This window comes from Panicum virgatum, chromosome 9N, assembly GCF_016808335.1.
Source record: "Panicum virgatum strain AP13 chromosome 9N, P.virgatum_v5, whole genome shotgun sequence".
NCBI classification, from domain to species: Eukaryota; Viridiplantae; Streptophyta; class Magnoliopsida; order Poales; family Poaceae; genus Panicum; species Panicum virgatum.
Window position 1 is genome coordinate 40,209,058 of NC_053153.1, and position 24,746 is coordinate 40,233,803.

General features: G+C 46.6%; 1 protein-coding gene and 1 non-coding gene across 2 annotated transcripts; both read left to right on the forward strand.

The window, feature by feature from the left end:
• The first annotated feature begins 14,299 nt into the window (after window positions 1-14,299).
• On the forward strand, window positions 14,300-15,094 carry LOC120691561 (nodulin-related protein 1-like). The gene has a single exon (XM_039974654.1). The coding sequence runs from the start codon at window positions 14,383-14,385 to the stop codon at window positions 14,878-14,880; it is 498 nt and encodes a 165-aa protein (XP_039830588.1). The 5' UTR covers window positions 14,300-14,382; the 3' UTR covers window positions 14,881-15,094.
• A 3,455-nt stretch (window positions 15,095-18,549) lies between these two features.
• On the forward strand, window positions 18,550-18,656 carry LOC120693599. Its single transcript, XR_005683059.1, has one exon. It is a non-coding gene; the product is annotated as a small nucleolar RNA R71 (small nucleolar RNA).
• The last annotated feature ends 6,090 nt before the right edge of the window (window positions 18,657-24,746 follow it).

Below are 24,746 nucleotides of genomic sequence, written 5' to 3' on the forward strand. Positions count from 1 at the left end.
GAAGCCTCGAAAAAAGCCACGCTATTCCAGAATCGCGCAGACAACACTCACACGAAGATGAGCCTAGAGATTATAACACAGAATATCTCATACATCTCAGAGTGATTGCAACGGAAGATAAATTTATTACAAACCAAGTTTAGAGTAGTAAAGTACTACAAAGTTCCATCTACTCAAATTATTAAAGTCTCATTGTCTCAGCGGAAGCAATAAAATATCTAACGAAAGGAAGTGACGTATCGATAAAGCCCATACGAAACACATCAATCAGCGGGAGGGTGGTCAGCACCAGCTGAAGGACCATCCCACTCAACAGACTAGCCCGGAGGCAGAGTACAAGGCCAAGTCAGACTCGCAATCAAACCTTCAAAGTTAGTACCTGAAAACAGTGCCACAAGCAAGGCTGAGTATATTAATACTCAGCAAGACTTACCCGTCACCGGATATAACTTAGTCCGATAACTAGACATGCAAGGCTTTTTGGTTTGTGGGGTTTGTTTTGTCAAAAATGCCACTAAGAGTTATCCTTATTTTCAGATTTTAACTTTGCCAAATTCTAGTAGAAGTTAACCGTTCTAAGTTTGCATCTATCTCTACACAAACATGGTAGAGCAACCATTTAATCATACAGTAGTATTATCATCATCATGTTCCACTTGTTACTCTGTGTGACCGAAATCATTAAGCAATCTCATGCCGTGAGAGGCGGACGGTTCTGAATCGAATTTCAACCTGGCCAGGGGAACCTAAACCACACGCATGGGGATCGACTTCGCTCCCGCCCACGCTACTGTTCCCCTTTCTTTCTAGTCCGTGGATCCGGCACACCCTCCCCGTCTACAGAGTCCGACTACTCTGCACCCGTACGTCCGGACAAAAATAAACCTACTTCTACCAAGAGGGTGCGAGATCGTTCCACTTGCTGGTCCAATCAGGTACTTAAGCTTACCGATTACCATATTTCTCGGTATGTGGCTAGTACTTTCAAACGCTTAACGAAATGAGCCACACACCGCGACATTAGTCATTTTGACTACACCAGCGGGGTATCACAACTACACAACCCCGCCCGTTGTCCTTATATTTCAGCAGGAATTTAAAGTCAGTCAATTCCTATATGCTCGCGAGAGGCAGGAAATCACTCGACTTCTTCCGTTCCTAATTAGCAGGGCAACTAGTCGATAAAAAGATTCGGATATCAAACATAGGTACCTAGGGATCATGCATCTATGGTTTTTGATCAATGCCTAGAAAACATAAATGCACAAGTAAAATTATTATAACACATATGAATAATTAGATGAATAATAACACTGAAAATAATGGGATTATGCACCGGGGCTTGCCTTCTTGGGTACTGTCAGGCTGAGAGTCCTCTGGGGCATGGCCCAGGTCTTGAGATAAGTTAGTGCAATGCAAATTAGCCTCCTGAGCAACACAAGAGTCCGCGGGAACCAGCTCGTATTCTCCGTCAGCAAGATTAACCGCTTCTATATGCAACGCAAGATTATCATGGTTACTATAAGATAAATGATTTCTTTCCTTCACGATAAAGTTGTAATCCAAAAAATTAACTTAATGATGGTCTTTGTGAGTTCATTTACTGGGCAGTCATTTATAGAGTAGTAATTATAATTATGTATCTTCATGAATGAGTGTGTGGGTTGGTTTTCATTTTTAGCAATTAATCGTAGCATGTTTTCACAATTTCATAATAGAAAATCTACTCATGTTCTGGTGATGAAAATTTGCAAACAGATTACTATAAAGACTTTACCATTTGGCACATAATGACTAACATGGGTTCTAAAGCTACAAAATTTACAGGATCATCTATTTATCATCTACTCATTACTGTAAACTTTTTAGGTTTTATTTCCTTAGGCATCAGAGGTTATAAAATTAACAAAATCATTAAGCTATTAAACAAGATAATTTCTATAGAGAGTTATACCAAGAATATGGATCTCAAAATTTTACCAGAACCTATATATGTCATAAACATGTCCCAAAAAAATTATTAAGCTTTATTTCTATAAGAATAATTAATTATGCATTTAACTTTACATGAGCTAGCATATTAATTCAAGGTTCAAGATGATCAGTGTTGCTTATAAAATTTTTACCATAGTTTGTATGTTCTCTAACTAAGAACATGTTAAAAGATTATGATCACATATGGCCTACTTTACTCAGAACAAAAATAGCAAACCTATCCATGATATACTAAGCATGATTTTTAACTGAAGCAAAACTCAGTAACTATAGCTCAAACTTTGCAGGCATGATTATAGAACTAAAATAAGACTCCAGAAATAAATCTAGATTTTTCTAGGCATCAAACTATATATGATGAATTAAGTCAGTTAAAGAAGCATTAATCATGGTATATAGTAAACTAACTCTAACATTTCTGAAACTCATAGATCATCAGGATTTCAGTTGCATATGCATCTACAAAAAATTCCAGAGCTAAATCATGTCCATGTTTTCCAGCATTAAATCATTAATTTTACTAGCAGATTTGAGAATCTTGATTGTTCCAGCAAGTTAACACATTCAGCCAGGCTTCATATTTTTACCATAAGTCTATCATTCTACCAGAACCAACATATCCAAAAATCAAGGTCATGCAGTGAGCAGAACTTCCAGAACAAACATTTGGTGTGTTTACTAATCTTTTTCATAGATTAAAATGGATAAGTTTTCTGCAGATTTGGGTGTAACAAAACTTGTTGATTTTGTTATGAGCATTCAAGATCATTTGAGTTTGCATTTTTATGATTTTTTTGTGATTTGTTATGCATTTTTGAAGTTCACTGCCAAACTCTGTAAAACTTGCAGCCAGACCCTTAAACGAAAAAGAAAAATTACAACCGGATCCTTCGCCGGCCTTCTCCACCGTTGCATCTTGCCGGTGGTGTTCTACTAGGTAGGGCTTACCAGGGCTGCAACGGGGAGGCATGTTGGGTAGAGGAGTTCGAGAGCTACCTACCAAGGTCGGTGTTCGAGTCGGTGGTGGCCGGAATCGAGGTCGCCGGCGTCTATGGCGGAGGTGGAGCTCGGATAGCCGGCGATGTGGAGGAATAAGAGCTCGGGGTGGTCGAGCGTCTATCGCACAAGCACCACGAGAGCGTGAGGAAGCTTCTGGGGTGGATGTCATGCTCGGTCTTTGCCGGAATCGGCCGGTCCACGGCGAGCCTTGAGCTCGCCGGCGGCGGCGCGATTTGGGCGGCGGCGATTGGGTGGGTTCTAGTGGGATTTGGCATGCGTGTGAGCTTCACTGGGGTCGGGTGAGGCTGCTAGAGTGGTCAGAGGGGTCAATGTGGGTAAGTGGAGGCGGTTGCACGGTGAGCTCTAGCTCGCCGGAGCTAATGGCGGGGGCGGAACGGGAAGGAGGGGAGAACGCGCGGGCTCGGCCTGGGGCTTCGATTTATAGGTGAGGATGCTTATGGGCAAAGGATTGAGGCTCCTGGGGAGGTCGAACCGGCCCGGGGCGAGCGGACGGCGTCGTGGCGGCCGTCGGAGGCGGCGCGACGCATGGCGGGCGGCGTGGCGCTTTGCCAAGGTGCCAGGGGCGCGTGGCGAGTGGAGGAGAGGCCAAGCGGACATCCAGGTGTCCCCTGCAGCCTTCCTGGGCCCACATGGTCGCGGGCACGCCGTGGATGAGGTCCATCGGCGGCATACGGCGAGCTGCGGTGGAAACGGAGAGGGAGATGGAGGTAGAGACCTAGTTGCAATTTCTGAAAACTCAGGGACCTCTCGATAATCTAAAATTTTCTCTAATTTCCGGGCTCAAATGAAAAAGTATTGAATTCCAAACTTGTGTAACTTTTCAAGATCTACAACTTTGTTTTAGAAAATTTTCATTTGAAGTCCGTATTTTGAACTATTTTAAATTTTCAAACTTACATTAAAGGGCTTTGGTTTTTATCTGATTTTTGGTGGGATTTTGCTGAAAGTTGAAATGAGCACATGTCATTTAAGGTACCATTTACAACCCAAACTTATTTTTTAATTGGATTTGAATATGTTTTTAACCCCTTTACTCTCACATATTATTTTTCAAAGGTATAGTTTGACTTTTATTTGACCTTTCCTTTCTAAATTTAATTTTCAAACCCTTCCTATAATGCATTTGGGTGATTTGATCTGAATTTTAGTGTACAGACACAAGAGGTGTCACAGCTGGGCCGGCCATTCGGCCCGGCGCGGCTCCCCGAACGGACCAAAGATCTGAGCTGTTGGATCTCCTAACCCTTAATCCAACGGACAGGAGTGATTTTCACGAGTATAAAAAGAACCGGCCGGATCTCACGGCAAAACCCTAACTCATTTCCATTTTCTCCTCCCCTCTCTCCACTGAGCAGCAGCCGCCGCTCCTCATGGCGCTGCCGCCGGCCTGAGCTGCTCCGGCCGGAGTGCCGCTGCAGCGGCCCTTGCGCCGCGTGCGCGCATGGCGCGGCCCGCCGGAGCAGCTCATCTGGCGGTCGAACGGGCGCGTGCACGAGTCTCTGCGGTCTTTGGGGGCGGGTCTTAGGCGCGGCCGAAGCCGCCGCGGGGGCAGTGCCAGCTTCGGCGGCCTTACGGCGCTATGGAGCTGGCCTACTTCTGCGGTCGCTGGTGTCGCGCCGAACTTAGGTGCCGCCGCCATTTCTGAGCCCCACCGCCGTGAGCGTGTGGGCGCGGCATTGGCACGTGTATGTGTGATTTCAAGCCCTGCCGCCTCTGTGCAAGTGTGCGGCTGTGCGACTTATGGCTACGCAGGCGTGGCCATGACTGATGACCGGCCTTCGAGCTGTTTTTTTGTTTGTTTCTTATGCACGATGTGGCGGCTCAGAGCCCCATCTTTCCTTATGGCGCGCCGTCGCGGGAGCCTCGGAGCCCCGCGCGGTGTTATGGTGCTCTTATTTGATTCTTATCCTTGCGGATCTAAGAGCTTTGGAGTTTCTGACGGGTGAGAAAATTGGATCTAATATTTATTGATTCCTTCTTCTTATTTCTCGGATCAGATACTGTGCATGCTAGATCTACACTTAGAACTTATAGATCTATACTAATCACAAATTAAAACTTGAACCGAGAGGGTAAACCAACCAAGATATAAAAACTGGATCTAGATCTAGGGTTCTAATGGCTCACGGAGTAGATGTTTAGGCGACTAATACCAAATGTCGGATCTAAACATGGGTTAGAACTTAAAACTTAAACTTACATGACCTACATCTACTCAAGTAAGCACAACCCTTAAGTAAAACATGAGAAAGTTAGATCTAGACCAGCGAGTAGCAGCGTCGGGTTTGTAGTGGATGCACTGGTCATCTCGGTCGGCGTGGTCGTCGGCGCAGTAGTACTCGCCAGGCTCGACGACATCGTACTCGCCGGAGTCGTGGAAGTCCGCGGCGGGTACCGGCATCCTTCCGGCCTCCAGCGACACTATCCATTCTGCTATGGGAGGACGAGGCGGCACGGCGGTGACCTTCAGGTGACTCCGGTGCCCCCGTAGATCGGGCGGCTGTAGGGTTTAGGATTAGGCCTCTGATTAGGTTTTTCACTACTGTCAAAGGAGCCGGCCATCCATGCCATAGAAGGGTTCCTGAACTAGTAGAACAATTCAGAGAACATTTAATGTTGCCTGTTAAATCTAAAACTCGTACCTATTAACAACATCTTAAGTCGATGGTTACACATCGGCAGCCTTGCTTCTCATATATATATTTTTTACTGGCCAACTCAACGTGTTGGCCTCTCTCCCCTTATTTTTTTACTTTACTAGCCAACTCAACATGTTGGCCTTTTTATAATACAGCCAGATGAATTTCATCGGCTCTTGTTATTTGCCTTCCCACATGCTCGTGAAATATTTCTTTAGGTGTTGGCCATTGACGGCTACAGGAAACTTGACACCGTCTAATTCTTCAAGCATATACGCATTTCCAGGCAGGACTGATCAACCTTGTAAGGCCCATGCCAAGTTGGAGACCATTTACCGTACTTCCTATCTTTAGTTCCCAATGGTAGCACTGCCTCCCAAACCAGGTCTTCAACCTGGAAATTTTTTGGCTTGACCTTTTGGTTGTATGCACGAGCAACTTTAGCCTTGTTTTCCTTGACCTTCTCAAGTGACCAAAGTCTTAGCTCTGTGAGATCCTCCACATTGTCGCTCATCAAGGCTGCATACTCCTCAGCCGACAGATCATTCTGGAACTCAACACGCCTCGATCCGGCCGTGATCTCCCATGGCAACACAGCGTCTTGACCGTAGACCAGATGGTATGGTGAAGTCTTGATGGATCCATGACATGAAATACGATATGCCCACAAAGCCTCTGACAACACCTCATGCCAGCACCTAGGATATTCATCGATCTTCCTTTTGATCAGCTTGATAAGGCTCTGGTTGGATGCTTCAGCCTGTCCATTAGCCTGGGCATAATATGGGGATGATCTGATCAGCTTGAACCCCATATCATCAGCAAACTTCCGAAATTCCTCCGATATAAAGACCGATCCTCCATCGGTCGTAATGGTCTGGGGAATCCCGAACCTATGAATGATGTGCTCTTTAATGAAACTGATCACATCTTTTGGTGCCACCGACCTCATGGGTACCGCCTCCACCCATTTCGTGAAATAATCCGTGACAGCCAATACCCATTGGTGACCTTTGCTGGATGGCGGGTTGATCTGGCCAATCATATCCATGGCCCAACCCCTGAACAGCCATGGCTTAATGATAGGATTCATTACTGATGCCAGCACCATCTGAATCTTGCCAAATCTCTGACATGCCTGACATCCCTTGTAATATTTAAAGCAGTCCTCAAGCATGGTAGGCTAGTAATATCCCGATCGCCTAATCAGCCACTTCATCTTATGGGCCGATTGATGAGTACCGCAGGCTCCCTCATGAACCTCATGCAAAAGCCGATTCAACTCCGAAGGCCCCAGACATTTAAGCAGCAGTCCTTCCAAAGTCCTGTAGAACATATCGTCCCCTATCAGAACATACTTCATAGCTTTGAGTCTTATCCTTCTGGGTGCCCCCCGAGCCGAATCCTTCAAATAATTGAAGATATCGGCTCTCCAATCTCTATGTTCTAGAAACTGAACCTCTACATCGACCCCATCGGCTGTTTCCTTGTTTCCGGAAGCCATCTGTGCCAAGTAATTGGCTTCATTGTTCAAAGTCCTGCGTATCCAGTGGAAATTAATGTACCTGAATTGTGACATCAACTCACGGCACTGCATCCATATCAGAAAAAGAGCCTTGCTCTCACATCTATATTTTTCCGTGAGCTGAGAAATCACCAATTTCGAATCCCCAAATATTTCCACCGCTTCTGCGCCAGCTTCCAGGAGTAATTCCATCCCCTTGCGAATGGCCTCATACTCTACTAAATTATTGGTGCATGGAGTAGTCACCCTGATGGAAAAGGAATAAGTCGCCCCTTGAGGCGATACCAAAAGAATTCCCACGCCGCACACATCATCACACGCCGATCCGTCGAAAAACATGGCCCAAGCACGTATAAAAAGTGCCGCCACGTCAGTGTTGACCCTGTCTGCAATGAGATCCGCCAATGCCTGTCCCTTGACTGCCTTTGCAGGTTGATATCGGATATCGAACTCCGACAATACAAACATCCATTTTCTGAGTCGGCCTTTTAGAAAAGGAGCCGACAGCATATGCCTTATGACAACCGACTTGCAGATAACGATCATTTACGCCGAGAGCAAAATATGACGAAGCTTTGTGCATGTAAAGAACAAACAAAGGCAAAGCTTCTCAATCTCAGGATACCTAGTCTCAGTGTCCAACATACGTCTGCTGAGGTAGAAAACAACCCTCTCCTGATTGTCATGTTTCTGAACCAGCACCAAGGCGATGGAAGTGTCTCCCACAGACAGGTACACGAAGAAAGGCCTGTCTTGCTAAGGAGTAACCGACACTGGAGGCTTCGACAAGTATCCCTTGATTTCGTCGAAAGCCTGCTGCTGTTCTGCCCCCCAGTGAAACTCATCCTCAGACTTGATCTTTACCAGACCCATGAACGGCTCAATACTCCCAGACAGATTGGAGATAAATCGTCTTACAAAGTTGATTTTGCCGATGAGCTTCTGCAACTCCTTCTTCATAGTAGGTGGCCTCATTGTCCTTATAGCTTCTTGACTCTTTAAACCGATCTCGATTCCTCGCTCATGTACCAGGAATCCTAAGAACTGACCGGCCGATACACCAAAGGCGCATTTCTTCGGGTTCATTCTGAGCCCAAACCTCCGAGTCCACTCCAAGACCTGACGCAAATCTTCTAGATGTCCCCCAGCCGATGCGGACTTGACCACGACATCATCAATGTAGATTTCTACCAGTTTGCCGATGAGATCATGAAAAATGTAATTCATGGCGCGTTGATATGTTGCACCGGCATTTTTCAATGCAAATGTCATAACTATGTACTCGAACAAGCCGACCGCGCCTAGTACTCTGAATGCGGTCTTGCTTATATCCTCTGGGGCCATGAAGATCTGGTTGTAGCCGGCATTACCATCCATAAAGCTCAGCATTTTGTGACCGGCAGCTGCGTTGATCAATGTTTCCGCGACGGGCATCGGATACTCGTCCTTTGGCGTTGCTCTGTTGAGGTCTCTGAAATCCACGCAGACTCGCCATCGACCATCCTTCTTTTGTACAGGGACCACACTAGAGATCCATTCTGCATACCGACGTGGCCTGATGAACCCTGCATCCAACATCTTTTGCACCTCTTTCTTAACCTCCTCTAGGATTTCGGCCTTCATCTGTCGTGCTCATTGTTGAAACAGCCGAAATCCTTTCTTAAGCGGGAGCCGATGTTCGACGATGTTTCTATCCAGACCGGGCATTTCAGTATAATCCCACGCGAAACATTCCCGGTATTCTCTCAATAGTGCTATCATCGGCTCACGCAGGCTCGGGTCTAACCTTTTGATGATAAATATTGGTCGCGGCTTATCCCCGGGACCGGTATCAACTTCCTCCAAATCGTCAGCTAATGTAAACCCGTACCCAACTTGCTGTCGCCTGTAAAATCAACTGTGAACGCAGGCAACTCGTCGTCATCTTCCATGTCGACAGCAAACACGGAGAGATAACAAAAGAAAATTTTCGGCCGACCGCACGGGCTGGCCGTTTTTGTATTACCATTCGAAACTGAATACTCAATAACTAACCAACTGCCAGAGCAGGCCATTGTTTGTTCATTATGTAACAGTTTCAACTCCAAATAAGAATTATCTACTTTTTGGGGCCGGTCGCTGGGACTGGCCTCTCTAAACCTGCTGAACTCCATAGCGTGCCAGGATGTGTTTATTCTGCGAGGCCAGTGGATAAGACCAGCCTCAATCTGTTTTTTGTCGCTTCGATCCGATCACAGTCTTCCAGCGCAATCCCTGAGATCGGCTCTTGTCCTTCCGCATCCCAAGTGTTCATGTCTGCGAGCGAAACCTCACTGGAGTCATCTGCACGGACCACCTCCACTTCGTCGCCATCCCATTGAATCAAACACTGGTGCATTGTGGAAGGAACACAACAATTGGCGTGAATCTAATCCCTCCCAAGCAGTACTGTGTACATACTCTTACTGTTGACGATGAAGAACGAGGTTGGGACGGTCTTGCGGCCAACTATGAACTCCACATTGAGGACGCCCTTTGCCTCCGACGGCTGCCCATTGAAATCATTGAGCATTATGTTGGTCTTGATAAGGTCAGTAGCAGAACGACCCAATCGGCGTAGCACTGAATACGACATCAAATTGACTGCGGTGCCGGTGTCGACCAACATCCTGTTCACAGGCTTGCCGTCGATGAGACCCTTGAGATATAACCCCTTCAGGTGCTTGTAGATTTTCTCCATGGGCTTCTCAAAGATGATCGGCTGTGGGCCAAGATCCAGCTGCACAACGGCCAGCTCTTCCGGATGAGGTGCTCGAAATTCCGACGGGAGCACAAATACCATATTCACTTAAGCCGACGGTTTCTCATCGGCTTTTAAATGCTTGGGACGCCACTCCCTCCTTGGAGGGTGCCTTGCCACTCTTTGCGGGCGCCTGACTTGCCCCGCGAGATCCGGGCGCGCCTTCCTCAATACGTCGAGGTACCTTGCTTCCGCCTCTTCGAGATTGCGTAAGCACTGCACTCTACGCTTCTACGAGCGACTGAGTCTGTCAGGACACCATCGTGGACGATGATACTTATCCTCTTCTTCGAGCTCAAGATCATCCCTAGATAGCCGCTCAACATGGTCCTCGTGACGCGCTTTGGGCCCCAAGCACCAGAACACTGACGTCTCGCCTGACTGGCATCCCCGAGGCATGCACTCCAGGCAATCATCGATTGTAGGCAATCGGCTCATGCCGGAATTCTAATAGTACCTGAAGAATGGGCAATGCCAGTGGTCGCGTATAGCCTGGCGCCTCCCCAGCGTTCTCCCCGTGCGGTGCTCGTACTCCTCCTCTTCCGATTCATACCAGCGACGCAGCTTGTACTGATACTCGTATTTTTCATGAAGCCGATTGGAAGCTGGGAGTTGATTGCGGATGTGATGCACTTGTTCTTCAGTAATATGTTGATGCTCCGACTCGTCTTCATTCTGGGGCCGTTTGCCAGAATCGGCCTCTTTCCTCTGCTCTTCACGGAGGCGTATGGGTCCCACCATGTTAATCTGGAATGCAAAATTCTGGCCCTCAGGTCGAAGATCTGACAGCCCCACCACGTTAGCCTGTGGGAACGGTTGACTATCAACCTTCATCGTGTGTTGGGCCAGAATTAATCGGCCTTGCTCAATAGCAGATTGGATCTGCCGACGCAGCTCCTTGCAGTCATTCGTGGCATGGGTGAACGAGTGGTGCCACTTGCAGGACGGCCTCCCCAGCAGCTCTTGCGTCGTTGGTAGCTTGTGATTCTCTGGGAGCTTCAACTGCTTTTCTTTGAGTAGTAGATCGAATATCTGCTCTGCCTTGGCCACGTCAAAGTCAAAGCCCTTCACAAGCCCATTTTGTTTGACCCACTTGCACGGGACGGGGTTTGCCCCCCAGGTCCACTCTGCCACACCCACTTCTTGTTCCCCGCTAGAATCATCAGAATCATCTACTTGGGCCATATTCACATGGCGCTTGAATTTTTCCTGGTACAGCTCAGGGTGATAGTGTTCATACGTCATGAGCTTCTGCACCATGTGCGCCAGAGAGGTGAATTCCAAATGAAAAGTCAGATCCTTGATCGGCTTAGGGAGCCCCAGAACTGCCAAATCGACCGCCTCCTTTTCTGTGATGCGCGATGAGTAGCATCGATTCTTAACCTCTCTGAAGCGCTGTACGTACTCCAACACACTTTCCCTTCGCTTCTGCTTGACTTGGCGAGGTCGGCAATCCCGGCTTCAGCAGCCTCTGAGTGATACTGGGTGTGGAACTGATCTTCCAACTGCCTCTAAGTGCAGATCGAATCTGGGGCCAATGACGTGTACCATCCAAAAGCTGAGCCCGTGAGAGACTGGCAGAAGAACCGGACCCTCAGAGGACCCGATACTGAAATCATCCCGAGCTGCGTTAGGTATCGGCTCACATGCTCGATGGAGCTGGCCCCTTCTGACCCGCTGAACTTGGTGAACTCCGGGTGCTGATACTTGGGTGGCAACGGGCTCAAGTCGTAGTCGCTTGGGTACGACTTGGAATAGCCGATCGCCTTTATCTTGGGCAGAATGCCGAACTGGTCCCTTAGTATTGCGCTGATCTGCTCCACACTAAGAACTCCTGGGGCCGAGGGCTCAGCACTCGGCCCGGTAGCGTACTTCACTAGCCATGCTTGTTTCTCCACATCTGCCCCTGAAGCTCCTGTACTCACCAGCTGTCCCGCTCGTGTTGGGTTGATGTTGTCAGGTATGTACACGCACGTGTAGCCGTGCGGGATCTCCTTAGGCGGCTCACTCAGGAACTGGCCCTCCCCGGGATCACTGCCGACTTGTAGACGACGTAGATCGGCGAAGTCTGCGGTCCTGGAGTTGTGAGCGAGTATGGCATTGGCGGCCTAGACTGAAGTGGGGCTTCTCCCCTGTGACTCCCCAGGATTGGTCTTGATGGGGAGTACTGGTTCTTGATCACTTCCTGGATGACGCGATGTGCCACACACGCGAGCTCGTTCACCAGGCTTTCTGAGTGCCGATGAAGCGAGTGAGCCACCATGTAGTTCATCTCCTAGCGCAGGGCTCTGGTGCGCTCCTCTGACGGTACGGACAGGTCGACGTTGTCGAGAGCGCCTTCGGGTGAGAACCCCTTCCACCTGATGCCGTGGCTGCGGGTCCTCTCGAAAGAGCCGATGAGATCGGCTTCGAACTGAGCTTTGACCTCATCATACTTCTGCTAGTGTTCGGGGGTCAGCTCTTCATACGTGACAGGGTTGGTGGCTGGCGGAACCGGCACTTGGTTCTGAGGTCCAGTCATCCCGGCGGTGGACGTTGTTGCTGATGAAGGTCCCACCGGGCGTGCCAGAATGTGTTGTCGGTCAAAACCCACCGGCGAGTAGCGACAGGCAACACGAAGAGCCGGGAGGTTGCCAGGGCGCTGGCTGGCACCGGTTCCTTGGTCAACGGCCCAGATCCTGGCACACACTGACGCTTCCGAAGATGCAGGGCGTGCCACCTGACCTATACCCGATTAGGAAGGTGCGAACGTACTTTCGATGATTTGCCTGCATGTACAAACACGTGTAAACATTAGTCTGAGCCGTGGTCGGCTCCCTGGGACGACTCTTGTATCGGCTTTAAAGAGCCGATCGAGTCCCGGTGTCAGATCAGATCTGCATATCCGGATATTAATAGATAAAGCAAATAACTGCAAAAACTGCTTCAATTAGATCTATCTAATCCAGTCCACGACGGTAAAAGCTTCACTGCTAGATCGGAACATCCTACACGTAGTTAGGCCTAACGAGCGTAATAGATAACCAAACCTTAACCAGAATAGAGGCCTAAGAATAAGCGAAAGACGATTCCCGGATCAATCCCTATTAAGATCAAGGCAAAGCATCTAATACGTCGCCGGATTGTTCAACCCGTTTGCAAGGCCTAACCTAGCAGATATTAAGCTGATTCTTAAGTATAAGAAGAAATCATAATAGATTAGATCTACTAGATAGAAAAAAAGCAGGGTGTTATCTCTACGCGACTAACTCTATGCAATGAGAATTAGCGTAAGATTAATACATGATCACGCAGAGATAACATGATATTCGTAGATGATAAACAACAAGAGCATGATAAATCTACTAAAGGTCATGCTACGAACATCAGGATAAACATTTTCTGCATGCTATGATAAACAATTCTGGTTTTGGGCGAATACTGATCTTCCAAACCACAAACATTTTCACTCAGTTGGTTTGGCGGCAATATGTTGGGCAATTTGGAGGGCAAGAAATCTTTCGTGCTTTGAACAAAAGAGAATTAAATCTCCTACTGAGATTGTCTGCATGGCATCTTATTTTATTTGTTATTGGTCAAGTTTGCAAAAAAGGGAGGATCGTGCGGAAATAGAAGCTGGTGCGGAGGTCCTGAAAGAAGCTGCTCTGTCCTTCCACCCAAGGGAGGCATCATCGAGGAATGCTGGGCAACTGCCCCTCCATTAAAGTTTTTGGCGAGTGCTAGAGTCTGTATTTTGCTTGGTCTGTTAGGTCTATCTTACTTTGTTTGCTTTGCTGGAGGCCGTTCTAGGAGTTTCTGTGTAACCTGAGAGTTCTCTTTCTCATGCCTTGTTTTCCAGGAAGTGCTTGGGGGTCCTGTCGCTGCCCCAACAACTCTAGTTTTCAGTACCTTTTTCTTCTGTTAGTTTGTTTCGCTAAACCTCGTTAAGACTTTAATTTCGTTGCATGAGTAATGAAATTCGGGCAACAGCCCATGTTGGAAAAAAATTAAAAATTAGACTATCATCTAAAGTTTTAGGGCATGCGAAGTTTTTTTCCTTCCGTTGCAAGGCAGATATATTCTAGTAATTTATTATTCGATTAAATGGGCCTAGCCCAAATATTCCAACAATTATTTCAAAAATATCTCCATCCGATCCTATCCCCTCAAAAAGCACAGAAAATGCTGACTCAAAATGAAAATGTGAATTAAACAAGAACCACAATAAAGGCCCTCGTTTCGGTGCCGACACTACATCGCTTTTAGGGGAGATATTATCTTCGTCGTCATCCAAATCGCACCATACAAGTAGCTCTCACTATACTGCCCAGCCCCTCCTCAGTCACCTATAAAGATAGCCTGTAGCTTCTTCACTCCCTGTGCCACTGACTCACTACGGTTCTGAAGCCAAAAAGATCTGAGAAATAAAGCAAAGAATCTGTCCAATGGCAGAGGGCAAAGACTCCGGCGATCTTTTCTCCAGCAGCAAGCTAGTCACGGACGCCGCCGCGTCCGTGTTCCAGCATAAGAACACAGACAACATCGACAAAAAGGAGGTCGCCGGAGCGGCTGCAGATATCCTGCACGCGGCGTCCTCGTACGGCAAGTTGGCGGACAAGCCGGCCGGGCAGTACATCGAAAAGGCCGAGGGGTACCTGAAGAAGTTCAGCTCAGGCCCGGCCGATGGCGTTGATGAGAAGCCTGCAGGAGACTCCCCGGTTCCTGCTCCCGCGGACGACGCGCCCAAGCATGCTGAGCCGGCGGAGGCGCCCAAGGAACTGGAGCCTGTGCCTGCCGCGGAGGAACGCAAGTCGGAGGGGTTCGGACTGGACGACCTCGTGAAGGGCGCTGAGAAGCTGGTGGAGAAGGATGGCGGCGAAGTGGAGAGCGCCGGCAGCGGCGCCGGTGGGCTGTTTAAGATGGCCCAGGGGTTCCTAAAGTAGAGCTCACATGCATGCACCGTACTGCTTTCAGCTATCGTAATCTGCCTGCTTATCTTTGGTGTGTTTGCTATGCAATTAACTGCTAATAAAACCACGTTTTCTCCATCCAGTCGGTGTGGTCAATGGAGAAATCGTTATTGTCTGGTACATGTTGGCAATTTTTGTAGATTTGTCATGCAACTTGAAAAATATGCTGGTACTTTTAAGTTGGTTACCTGGTGTAGACCGACTCCACCTTACAAGTTGTTTAGGGACCCTCTCAACTTCTAACGTGGCTTAAGGCCTATTTGGATACATTAGTTAAGTGACTAAAATGTTTAGTTAGGTGGCTAATTTTTTTGAAGGAAGGTGACTAAATTTTAGTCACTCCCTTTTGGATAGATAGACTAAACGAGACTAATAAGAAGAGAGAGATGAGAGAGAGAGAGTGTGGGCATGTGGTCTAAAGGAAAGAGAGATCACTTTAGTCATTTTTAGGGAGCCCTCCAGACCTCCTCCAACAGTTCCAGCGATATTGTTGGCTGAGGTGGAGCTGAGATAAAGAAACAAAAAATCCTTCTCTTCTCTTCTCAATATGTGCAGCTCCGGCAGATGCGGTCTCACAAGACTTCGATTGATGTGGCTGAAGCTAGCCAGTAAATAGTGGCTAGCGTAGTTAAGTTTGCACATTCTCCCTCCATCACTTCATCCGAGTCTGGCGTCATCATCCCCCGCTGAAGAGACCTTACTAATGGACCAAGGAAGTTTTAGTCCCTTTAGTCACTACTGTTTAGTAAATAGGTGACTGAGATGCTGTTTGAGATGCTGTTTGTTTTCACCGGTTTTTTTATCCACTATCAAATTAAAAGAAATCTTAACATTTAGGAGCATCAAATAAAATCTGTTTATAATTTTTTTTGACAGATGGGTGCTAATTCGCGTGACGAATCTAATGAGCCTAATTAATTTATAATTATCTTAATATAGGACTAAGTCCAGTTAATCCAACACACACGAGCATGAGCACACATAGTAGCATCGGTTTGAGCTTAGACTCTGCCGACACTCGACAATAACCCAGCATTCCCTGCTCGCCACGTACTAACTCGCACTTGCTGTCCCCACAGCCATAAGGACAAGTGCCGGCCCTGTTGGCCACTTGCTTCTTGTCCTAATAAATACCAGGCCATTGTTTCAAAAATATCTCCATCTGATCCTATCACGTCCACTGTCTTTGGTCAAAAAGCATAGAAAATGCTGCCCCAAAACGAAATTACGCATTAAACAAGAATCACAAGAAATGCCCTAGTTCAGTGCCAACACAACATCTCTTAAGGAAGATATTAGAAAAAAGTCTATATAACCCCCAACGTATCAATGGAGAATCACATCATCCCCTGAACTACAAAACAGGGTTTCTAACCCGCTCACTTTTGTAAAACCAGATATTTAATCCAGAGTGGTTCCTTTTTTTTAAGAAAGGGACTGGATTTCATTATAATCGAACCCTTTTACAACTGAGACCTCAATATAAAATAAAATTACATTGAAGCATGCCACTAAGTCATTATCCTTTATCTTCCTTGCATCCGACGACGTTCACTGGTTCGGGAAACTCCATCGCCATGGAACGTCACTTGATCCAGCCACAAGAATCATAGTTTCCACAAATAGAAGACTCCACAAATGTGGAACCCACAAAAGAGGTGCATTATGCTAAACCACGATGGGAAGTAACGGGCGCCAAAAGTACATAGAAAATATCTTTTGGAAGTTGAACTGACCGTAAGATCAGATACCGCCGTTAGGCATCACTAGCGGCGGCCGAAAAGATAGATCCGCCACCGATAGTAGTATCACTTGTGGCCGGAGAGATGATTCAAGGGAAAAAAGATCTAGTCCCTCCTTAAAGAGGACTAGGCCAACGTACCTCGATTCATCTATGATGGACAGGCTACCGCCAAATAGGACAACTGTGACAACCCACCATATTATGAGCATGGATCAACCCTAAGCAACTAGGGTTAATAAGAAGAAAAGGAGATGAGAAAAGAAACGGAAAGAAAATAGAGTAAAGAAAAGTTAAACTGGATCAAGTTCAGTCAAATTTCGTCCATATTTGAAAATTTGAAAAGTTTGAATATAGATTCTCTGAAGAGTGTCAAACAACATATTTGAATAGATGACACTCACAATTTGAAGAATGGAACTGGAATATCATCAGAAAGAGGTTGAATTTGGGGAGTTATATGATTTGATAATAACGGCTACTTAGCCATGTTGAATAGCTGATCTTTTAAAACTTTGCTAAGCAAGTCACACCTTGGTCGGTATGAAAATACAGTACAAGGTATGCACTTTGCAATGAAAATACAGTCTAAAGAGTGTTTTGAGGGTGTTAAGAATTTTTTTGAGGGGCTCAAATTTTGTAGAATCCATTCTCATGTTATAGTAAGTGTAACGACGAGCAACCAATGGATTGACAAACACACGCAGGCATCATTAGTGTCGCATGCATGCTAGTGCCAAAACAAATCAAAGGGTCTACTATATGATTTATGGCAGAGAGTGGCCAGCAGCGAGAGCAAATGAGAGCAAGTATTATGATGGGCTATAAGTAGGCTGAATACTGAGGTGGAGGAGAGAAAAGAGGAAATAGAAGAAAAGTGGGTTGTTAGCTTACAGGCAGCTTGAACATAAGAACCAAAAAATTTTATGAGATAGACATATAGACCATATATTAATATTAGAGAGCTAAACCACTATACAAGTGGGTTAAGAGATGGACTGCAAATATTCTTACAGCCAGCAGGAGGCTAAATTATTAGCCTTGCTGTGATCAGTGTTGGCTCGATCCTACGGAAGCCGCAGCTGCTGCGGCACTAATTAACTGGAGCATTCGCAAGGCCAGCCAATTAGTGCCTCCGGCGTGGCAGTGGGCCCTGCATGCCCAATCGAGACAGATCGAGGGGCCTCCACATGCAATGGATCTTCTCCTACTCTTCCTTCTGCTACACTCGGCAATGCTAATCCTCGTCGCGCCGTCTTTATTTTTTTGTCTGACTAATCACTCGTCCCCGTCAATAATCACCAGAGATCCTAAGGTGTCATGCGTGAGTAAGTAGTGGTCTATTTTCTTGAGCCATGTGATGTGAGCTTATTTGTTATCAGGCCTTGGGCCATGTAAGCTTGTGCTGGGTGCTTCTAGCCCACGCTTTCGATCTATATGTGTCTGGACAGCCGAAGGACTTGCTATCGAAGAAAAGAAATGAACTGTCATCCCAGAACCTCTCCATCTCGTGTTCTTCCTTCCTCCCCTGCGATTCTTCCCTAACCCCTCTCTGTTTCTTCTTCTATTCTCAAATTCAGTTATCGTGGTGCTCGGATCCTCCTAGTTGGAGGTCTGGACACTACATTTGGTATTAGATTTAGGCTGTCCTTTGTGTGCCTCCGTCCCATTTCTCCATCGCCATCCCATCCCTGCCTCCTCAGCGACTCCGACCTGCTCCGCTGCGAATCCTTCTGATTTCGGCATCTATGCCCTGCCCACCGACTCCCAGTCGGCGGCGGCCACCGCAAATCGACGGTTAACCGCTCGACGCTGTGGAACCACCCGCAGCTGCGTCAACGTGGTCCTGAGCTTGCTGATTCAGGCCGTGGAAGAAGTTCTGAATGATCAGCCACTCTTCTTTGCCGTGATGTGGGCATGCTTGCATGTACTCCTGGAGACGTTCCCAGACTTCTGGGATAGTCTCATCCGGTAATTGCTAAATCCCAGTAATCCTATTCCGGAGGGCATTCGTCTTGCCCACTGGAAAGTACTTGGCTAGGAATGCATTTGAACAAGCTTCCCATGTCGTGAAAGCTTCCTTGCTGGAGTAGAACCACGTCTTGGCCTTCCCGAGCAGTGAGAACGGGAACAGGCAAAGACGGACGTCATCCAGAGTAGTTCCTCTGGGGTTGATGGTGTTACTCACCTCCAGGAAGTTCTGGAGATGGGCATTGGCATCCTCGGATGCCTTTCCACAGAACGGACTTGCTTGGACCATGTTCACGAGTCTAGTCTTTAGCTCAAAGTCGTCATTGCCGGCTTGGTTGACGTTCAATCCAGTGGGAATGTGGCTACTGGACGGGGTAGAGAACTGACGGAGAGTCTTCTGAGCCATGGATGAGGATGCTGAAGTGGAGGGTGAACTAAAGGGCCAAGTGAGTCTTTTCTGAGGTGGGACGACGCGGCGTCTCACGTTTCTCCCAATTCGTTCTGGATTTGGGTGGAAGTTACTCGGTAGGTCGAAACCAGTCATGCACTACTCTGCATCGATCAAAAGATAGAGAGAGCAATGGTAAGCCCGCTAGGGTTAGCGATGACAAACTAGTAGAGTTTATCAAACTAACTATGATATCTTTAGCCAATTGCTTCCCCGGCAACGGCGCCAGAAATGCTTGTTGGAGTTTCTTATGCCCGATTAGAATAGATATTCTGCAAGCGCACAGAATCACTGCTGTAGCACTTCACCTTGGAGTATTCCAGGGTATCGTATTTTTTCCTCAGGAAAGCACTATGGTAAAGAGTATCGTAAACCGAATGATAACCATACTAGCTTTATCGACTGACTGACTAGACGGGGGTAAGCCAGACAAGTAAGTAAGATAAGTGGCCAGGCAATGGCCGAGTGGCACACGAAGATTCTATTCCTTAGAGAGGTAGCAACTGAGAGGACAACGAGTGAGATAAGACATCTGATACACTTCTAAACTATAGAGATAGCCTCTCTAGATCAGGCTAAACACCTAACTAGTTCTCGGGAAAGCAGAGCTTACTTCAGCGGCTGGAAGAGGAAGGACTTCAGAAAGGGATGAGAGGGGAGTCCAACGGCAACCTGCACTACTGCTATGAAAACACCGGAACGTGGTGGACTACAGGGGACGGATAGGGCTATCACCACCTACCGACTACCACAACGGTTCCGTGGGGGTGAAACACACTTTCTAGCTAACACTAAGGTCAGACACCATTTCTGCACTTGGTGTTAGGATTTCTCTCGAGGCCTTCGAGAGAAATCCCCCTCAACCTAGAGCACTAAGTTGAGATACTCTAGTCCGGGTGAGAAAACCCGTAAGATAAGTTCCCAATCACTAAGAAAGATAACTTAGCCTAAGCTAAAGAAAACTTCCATGCTCAAGCTAAACCTCAGACTTCATTAAATGAAAGACTACGGAAAGTAAAGCTGACTCAAAAAAGTAGAGAATATAACTTATATTAATAATGTCAAAAGAAAGATACAAGAGCTGTACCAGACTTCCGACGACTTTGGAATCCCTAGCAAGCTCGACTCGACCCTAACTCCCAAGCTACTAACCTACTCTAGAAAGTACAAGTAGAGGAGAAGAGCTCCAATGGTGTGTGTTGAAGTGATGGATGGTGCTTCTATTTATAGCCCTTCCAAGGTCGGTAACAAGCAATTATTCCCCGTAGCATCAGTTGCAAGCAGGTAAGGTCGGTGTGCTTGTCTTCCACACGAAGCCGAGGCATGAGACACTGCAAAGTGGGGCCAGCCAGCCTCCCCTAGGCTGGCCGGCCTGGGATCTCGGCCATCTGGCCACCGCCTTCTCCTGGACGTCCTGAATTGCTTCGAGAGGTCGGTAGTCGTTGCGTTGCCCGAACGCTGGAGGCTGTAGGCCGGCCGGCCTAGGGGAGGCCGGCCTCCCTCTGGCCCAACTCGGCCCTCCGTTGCACCGACGTTCCCTATGCGTTCTGGTGACTTGCCTTGGCGATGGATCATGGCCCTGGACCTCAGTTGGTACTGAGTTGTGACCCTTTTGTTCCTTGTGCAAGCCTTTCGATCCATCCAATCAAACCAAGGCCTAACCCTTGACTCAGGGCATCATGAGCGTGTCACATTGCCTCTGGTTCGAAGCTGGGACCATGTTCTTGGAGGTGCCAGGCCGGCCGGCCTAGGAGAGGCCGCCCGGCCTGGGAATTTGCCCATTTCTGTCCATCTTTGGTACACCTGCTCTTGGAATTAAAACTCATCCAAAACGGGTGGAACTCGTTAGAAATAAACAAAATATGAATGGAACATAGTGTAAAGCTCATGTTATTCCCGAGAAGTTGACGACTTAGAATGTGAAATTATGGCCGTCAACAGTACCCCGTAGCAAACTATGACACTCTGTATAAATACAGAGTGACGAACCCGCGAGTAAAAGAATTGAACTCACTCAAAGATAAGTACTATGCAAGAATAGAAAATCACAAATAGTAACTTACTTTACTCCGAAAGAAGCCAATATCCATAGAGGTATAGCTTGGAGAAGAACACCGATAGGCCTGGCGCTTCCCCGAACTACTCCTTACTCTCCTTTATTCTAAGCACTAGCGAACTAACGCGTTGCCTTTGCAAGGTGGCACTACTCTACTCTATTGGATGGTGTGTGAGAGGGGATGAGGGAGGCCCTATTTATACTACTTGGAGTCGGTTCCCGCCATCTCAATACATGGGAACATAGATAATCGACGTTGGGAGGATAAGTTCGAATCTCCCGCCAAAGGGCACCTAGACGGGATTCAGTCTGGGTTCGAACGATCCACTGGTTCGGCCAACCCCCTTTTGCCATCGTTCGCCACCGCCTTTGATGGGGTCACAGATAGGTGGGTCCTTGTCTTAAATATATGTGTGCCCGGGCTTTGTACATCGGTTTGACCTGTCAAATGGGCCCATCTTGTAAGTGTGACGTAGGACATGATCTTCTATGTGCTTCTTCTGCGTTCACTTATGTTTTATGTTGTATTTCACTTGTGGGTGTCTGCAAATCAAAATTCACCAAAACTCGTGGAATTGATTAGCTATAAGCCCTGCAACTAAGTATGGTAATCGGTATGTTATGAAATGCTGCAGAAGTTGACGGTTCATTTTAGGAGTTAAGAACCGTCAACAACACCCCCACACTTAGCCTTTGCTCGTCCTCGAGTGAAGGAGAAAGGACTAAGGTGAAACATAACTTCCAAAGGTATGAAGCGAGCATAAGAGATATTCTGAACCTCACCTTGCAATTGTGAACTTTAAAGTGTCTATCATGCCATCTTGGGTGGTTAAGGAGTGGAACTATCTTGAATCAAGTTTCTCCAACTCTATATGTTAAGTAGCTTGGGATTTGTTTTACTGAGTTTTCAAAAACAAACCTTGCTTAGCTCCTCATTTGATACTGTCGGATCACTCAAGGTGTATAAGTCCTCACCAAGGCATTTGACTTGCCCCTTTTCTTCATCCTACTTCTAATGATGGCCATATGTGGAGCTTAAGGTAGGTATGAAGGAAAAGGCATACTTGCATCACATATATTGCAAAGTCAAAAACCAGATCCAAGGAGGAAAACTAGTCATACTATCAGATCAAGATGTCCACGTGTATGGATATAGTGGATGGTATATGGTGGATAGAAACTCCTTCTGTGTGGTCACTCTCCGTTTGTGAAATCTTTTGAGAACATGGCTATCTTTGTGTCTTGTCACTCTCTCTTTTTTTCATGGACCTTCACGTGTCTAACTTTTTTCTTTTTTCCTTCCTTTTTTTGGATGCTTGGACCTTCATGTGTCCATATTTTTTTTATATAGCCCATGTCTCATTTGCAACAGAAGATGGAGAGAGAAACCACCATCACATAATACAGAGCTTTTATTTTGTGGGATGTAAAAAGTGGTACAATGCTAACTTCTCATGGAAGCATAGCAAGGGGGTATATGGTGTGCACGTGAGTCTTGATCATGAAAGCATGAAAAGAATTCCTCCAAGGATCACAATAATTTGACAGTGCTCAATGTATAGACAAGCAGCATATGTGTAGGGGTTTTCAAGATAATTAATTATATGGCTCTGGTAGAACTTTGGCAAATCAAAGAGGATCTTTGCAATTTTTTTTCATATAAATTTTCCCAAGTACTTAAACATTAAGAGTGAAGATCATGTCATGAAGCCATATCACACACATCAACTACTTAGATGAGCATGTGGTCCTAAAGATATTTGTTCACAAGCATCAAGATGATGTCGATGTTTAGCCGCCAAACCTACTCAGAGATATCCTTAGCAGTAGGATTGTAGGCAAGGGATCGACTAGCTCTGGAACTCGATGGTGCAAGGAACACAAAAATTTAGACAGGTTCGGGCTGCGAGGTGCGTAATACCCTACGTCCCGTGTGGTTTCTTGTGTTGCCTTAGAGATTGTTGTGGTTATCTCTTCTTTGGAGGGGGTCCCTGACCTCCCTTATATACTCCGGGGGGACAGGGTTAGATGGAAAGTCCTAGTCGAGTACTGTTGGAGTCCTACTACAACCTGGTCGGGTAGTTTCCTTGTACTACAGCTAGTTCTACGCCTATTCGGGTAGTTACAAAAGAGGTAAGGTACATCCATGTGCTATCCCTTACTCTAGAACATTTTATGCCTATGAGTAGTCCCACTGCCCCGGGTCTGACAAGCCCCCGAGCTCTTTGTAGCCAAGTCCTGCAGGCATCGAGTACATGCTGAGGCGTCTTCAAGTACTTCAAGTAGTCATAACATGCTTCTGGTTGCTTTTAGGCCTTCCTTCGAATACTTCGAGTAGTCTTCCAAGGACTTCTAGTTGCTCCGAGGCTATGAGGTGCTCAAGCCCCAAAATCTTGATCAAATATGGTGCGCGAAGTACTTGCGCTCCACATGGAGTAGCCCCTAAGCCTTAGGTTGAATCGTAGAATCAGGCTGAGTGTTACTTCAGTCTTTTTCTTCTTTTATTTTCCAAAAAAATTGAAAAATAAACTGCTGATGCCACATATCTTGCAGCCCCCGAGCCTTGAATGTAAATCTCACATTTAAATTTGAGGATCCAAAACTTATGGCAGACAAAAACTTATTCTGATGATAGCATGAACCACTCAGAATAGAATGTCCTTTAGTCTTCCAAGAATTTACCAGATTGCCACCCATAAGGTTATTTAAACCCTGCGGTGACCCCTTAGGGTTTTACCCTATTTACTCTGGGCCACCGTCATTTTCAGATCTAAAACTCCCAACTTCTCACTCCCTTGCCTTCCGCTCCCTTGAGCCCTTCCTTCAGACCCCGAGCATCATTTATGAGATTAGCTCGTGACATTTAGTGATGGCACCAAGGAAATCCATGGCGAAAGCTCTAGTTGAAGAAGTTTCGGATCTCACAAAAGGCTGGAAGAAATGTAAGATGACAGAAGCTGATGTTCAGGAGTTGGAGAACTTGAAGATGCTGCAGAACCGTGCCTTAATCCAATGGCGCGAAGCCGAGGGAGAAGACCGCCCATCTGAAGGTACCCACACAACCGTCCTTTTTTGCGATTCATGGAGCGCAGTCTTGCTGTTCCCGTCGCTACTAGAAAAAGTGGCTAATGCGACCAGTTTTTATTGCGACACCAAAAATTTTGTTGCGATACATAGGTTTAGCGCAACGGTAGGCGATTTGGTTGCGTTAGGGTGACTTGTTGCAACCAAAATCTTAGTGTCGCAATTAAAATTTTGTTGGTTGCGATAAGTAGGAGATTTCACAATGCATATTTTTGATAATTGCAACAAGGTCGGGTATTCGCAACAAATAAATATGTGTTGCATGTAGGGTAGGGTTATTGCAATGTTTCTTGGATTGGTTGCTATTCTTGATGATGTCACAACCAAAATAAAGGTGTTGACACCAAATTTTGACACGTGTCAAGGAAGAGTGTTGCAAAGAAGAAAAGGTTCTGCGCTGTACGGTCGGTGGATTTGGAGGGATGATCGTGTGCCACGGTCAAAGATCTTGCTGACCGGAGAGGGGAGAATCGATCAGATATTTTGACTTTGGTTTGGCAGGAGTTATCTTATTTTTAGAAGTAGTTTTTATTCCCTAG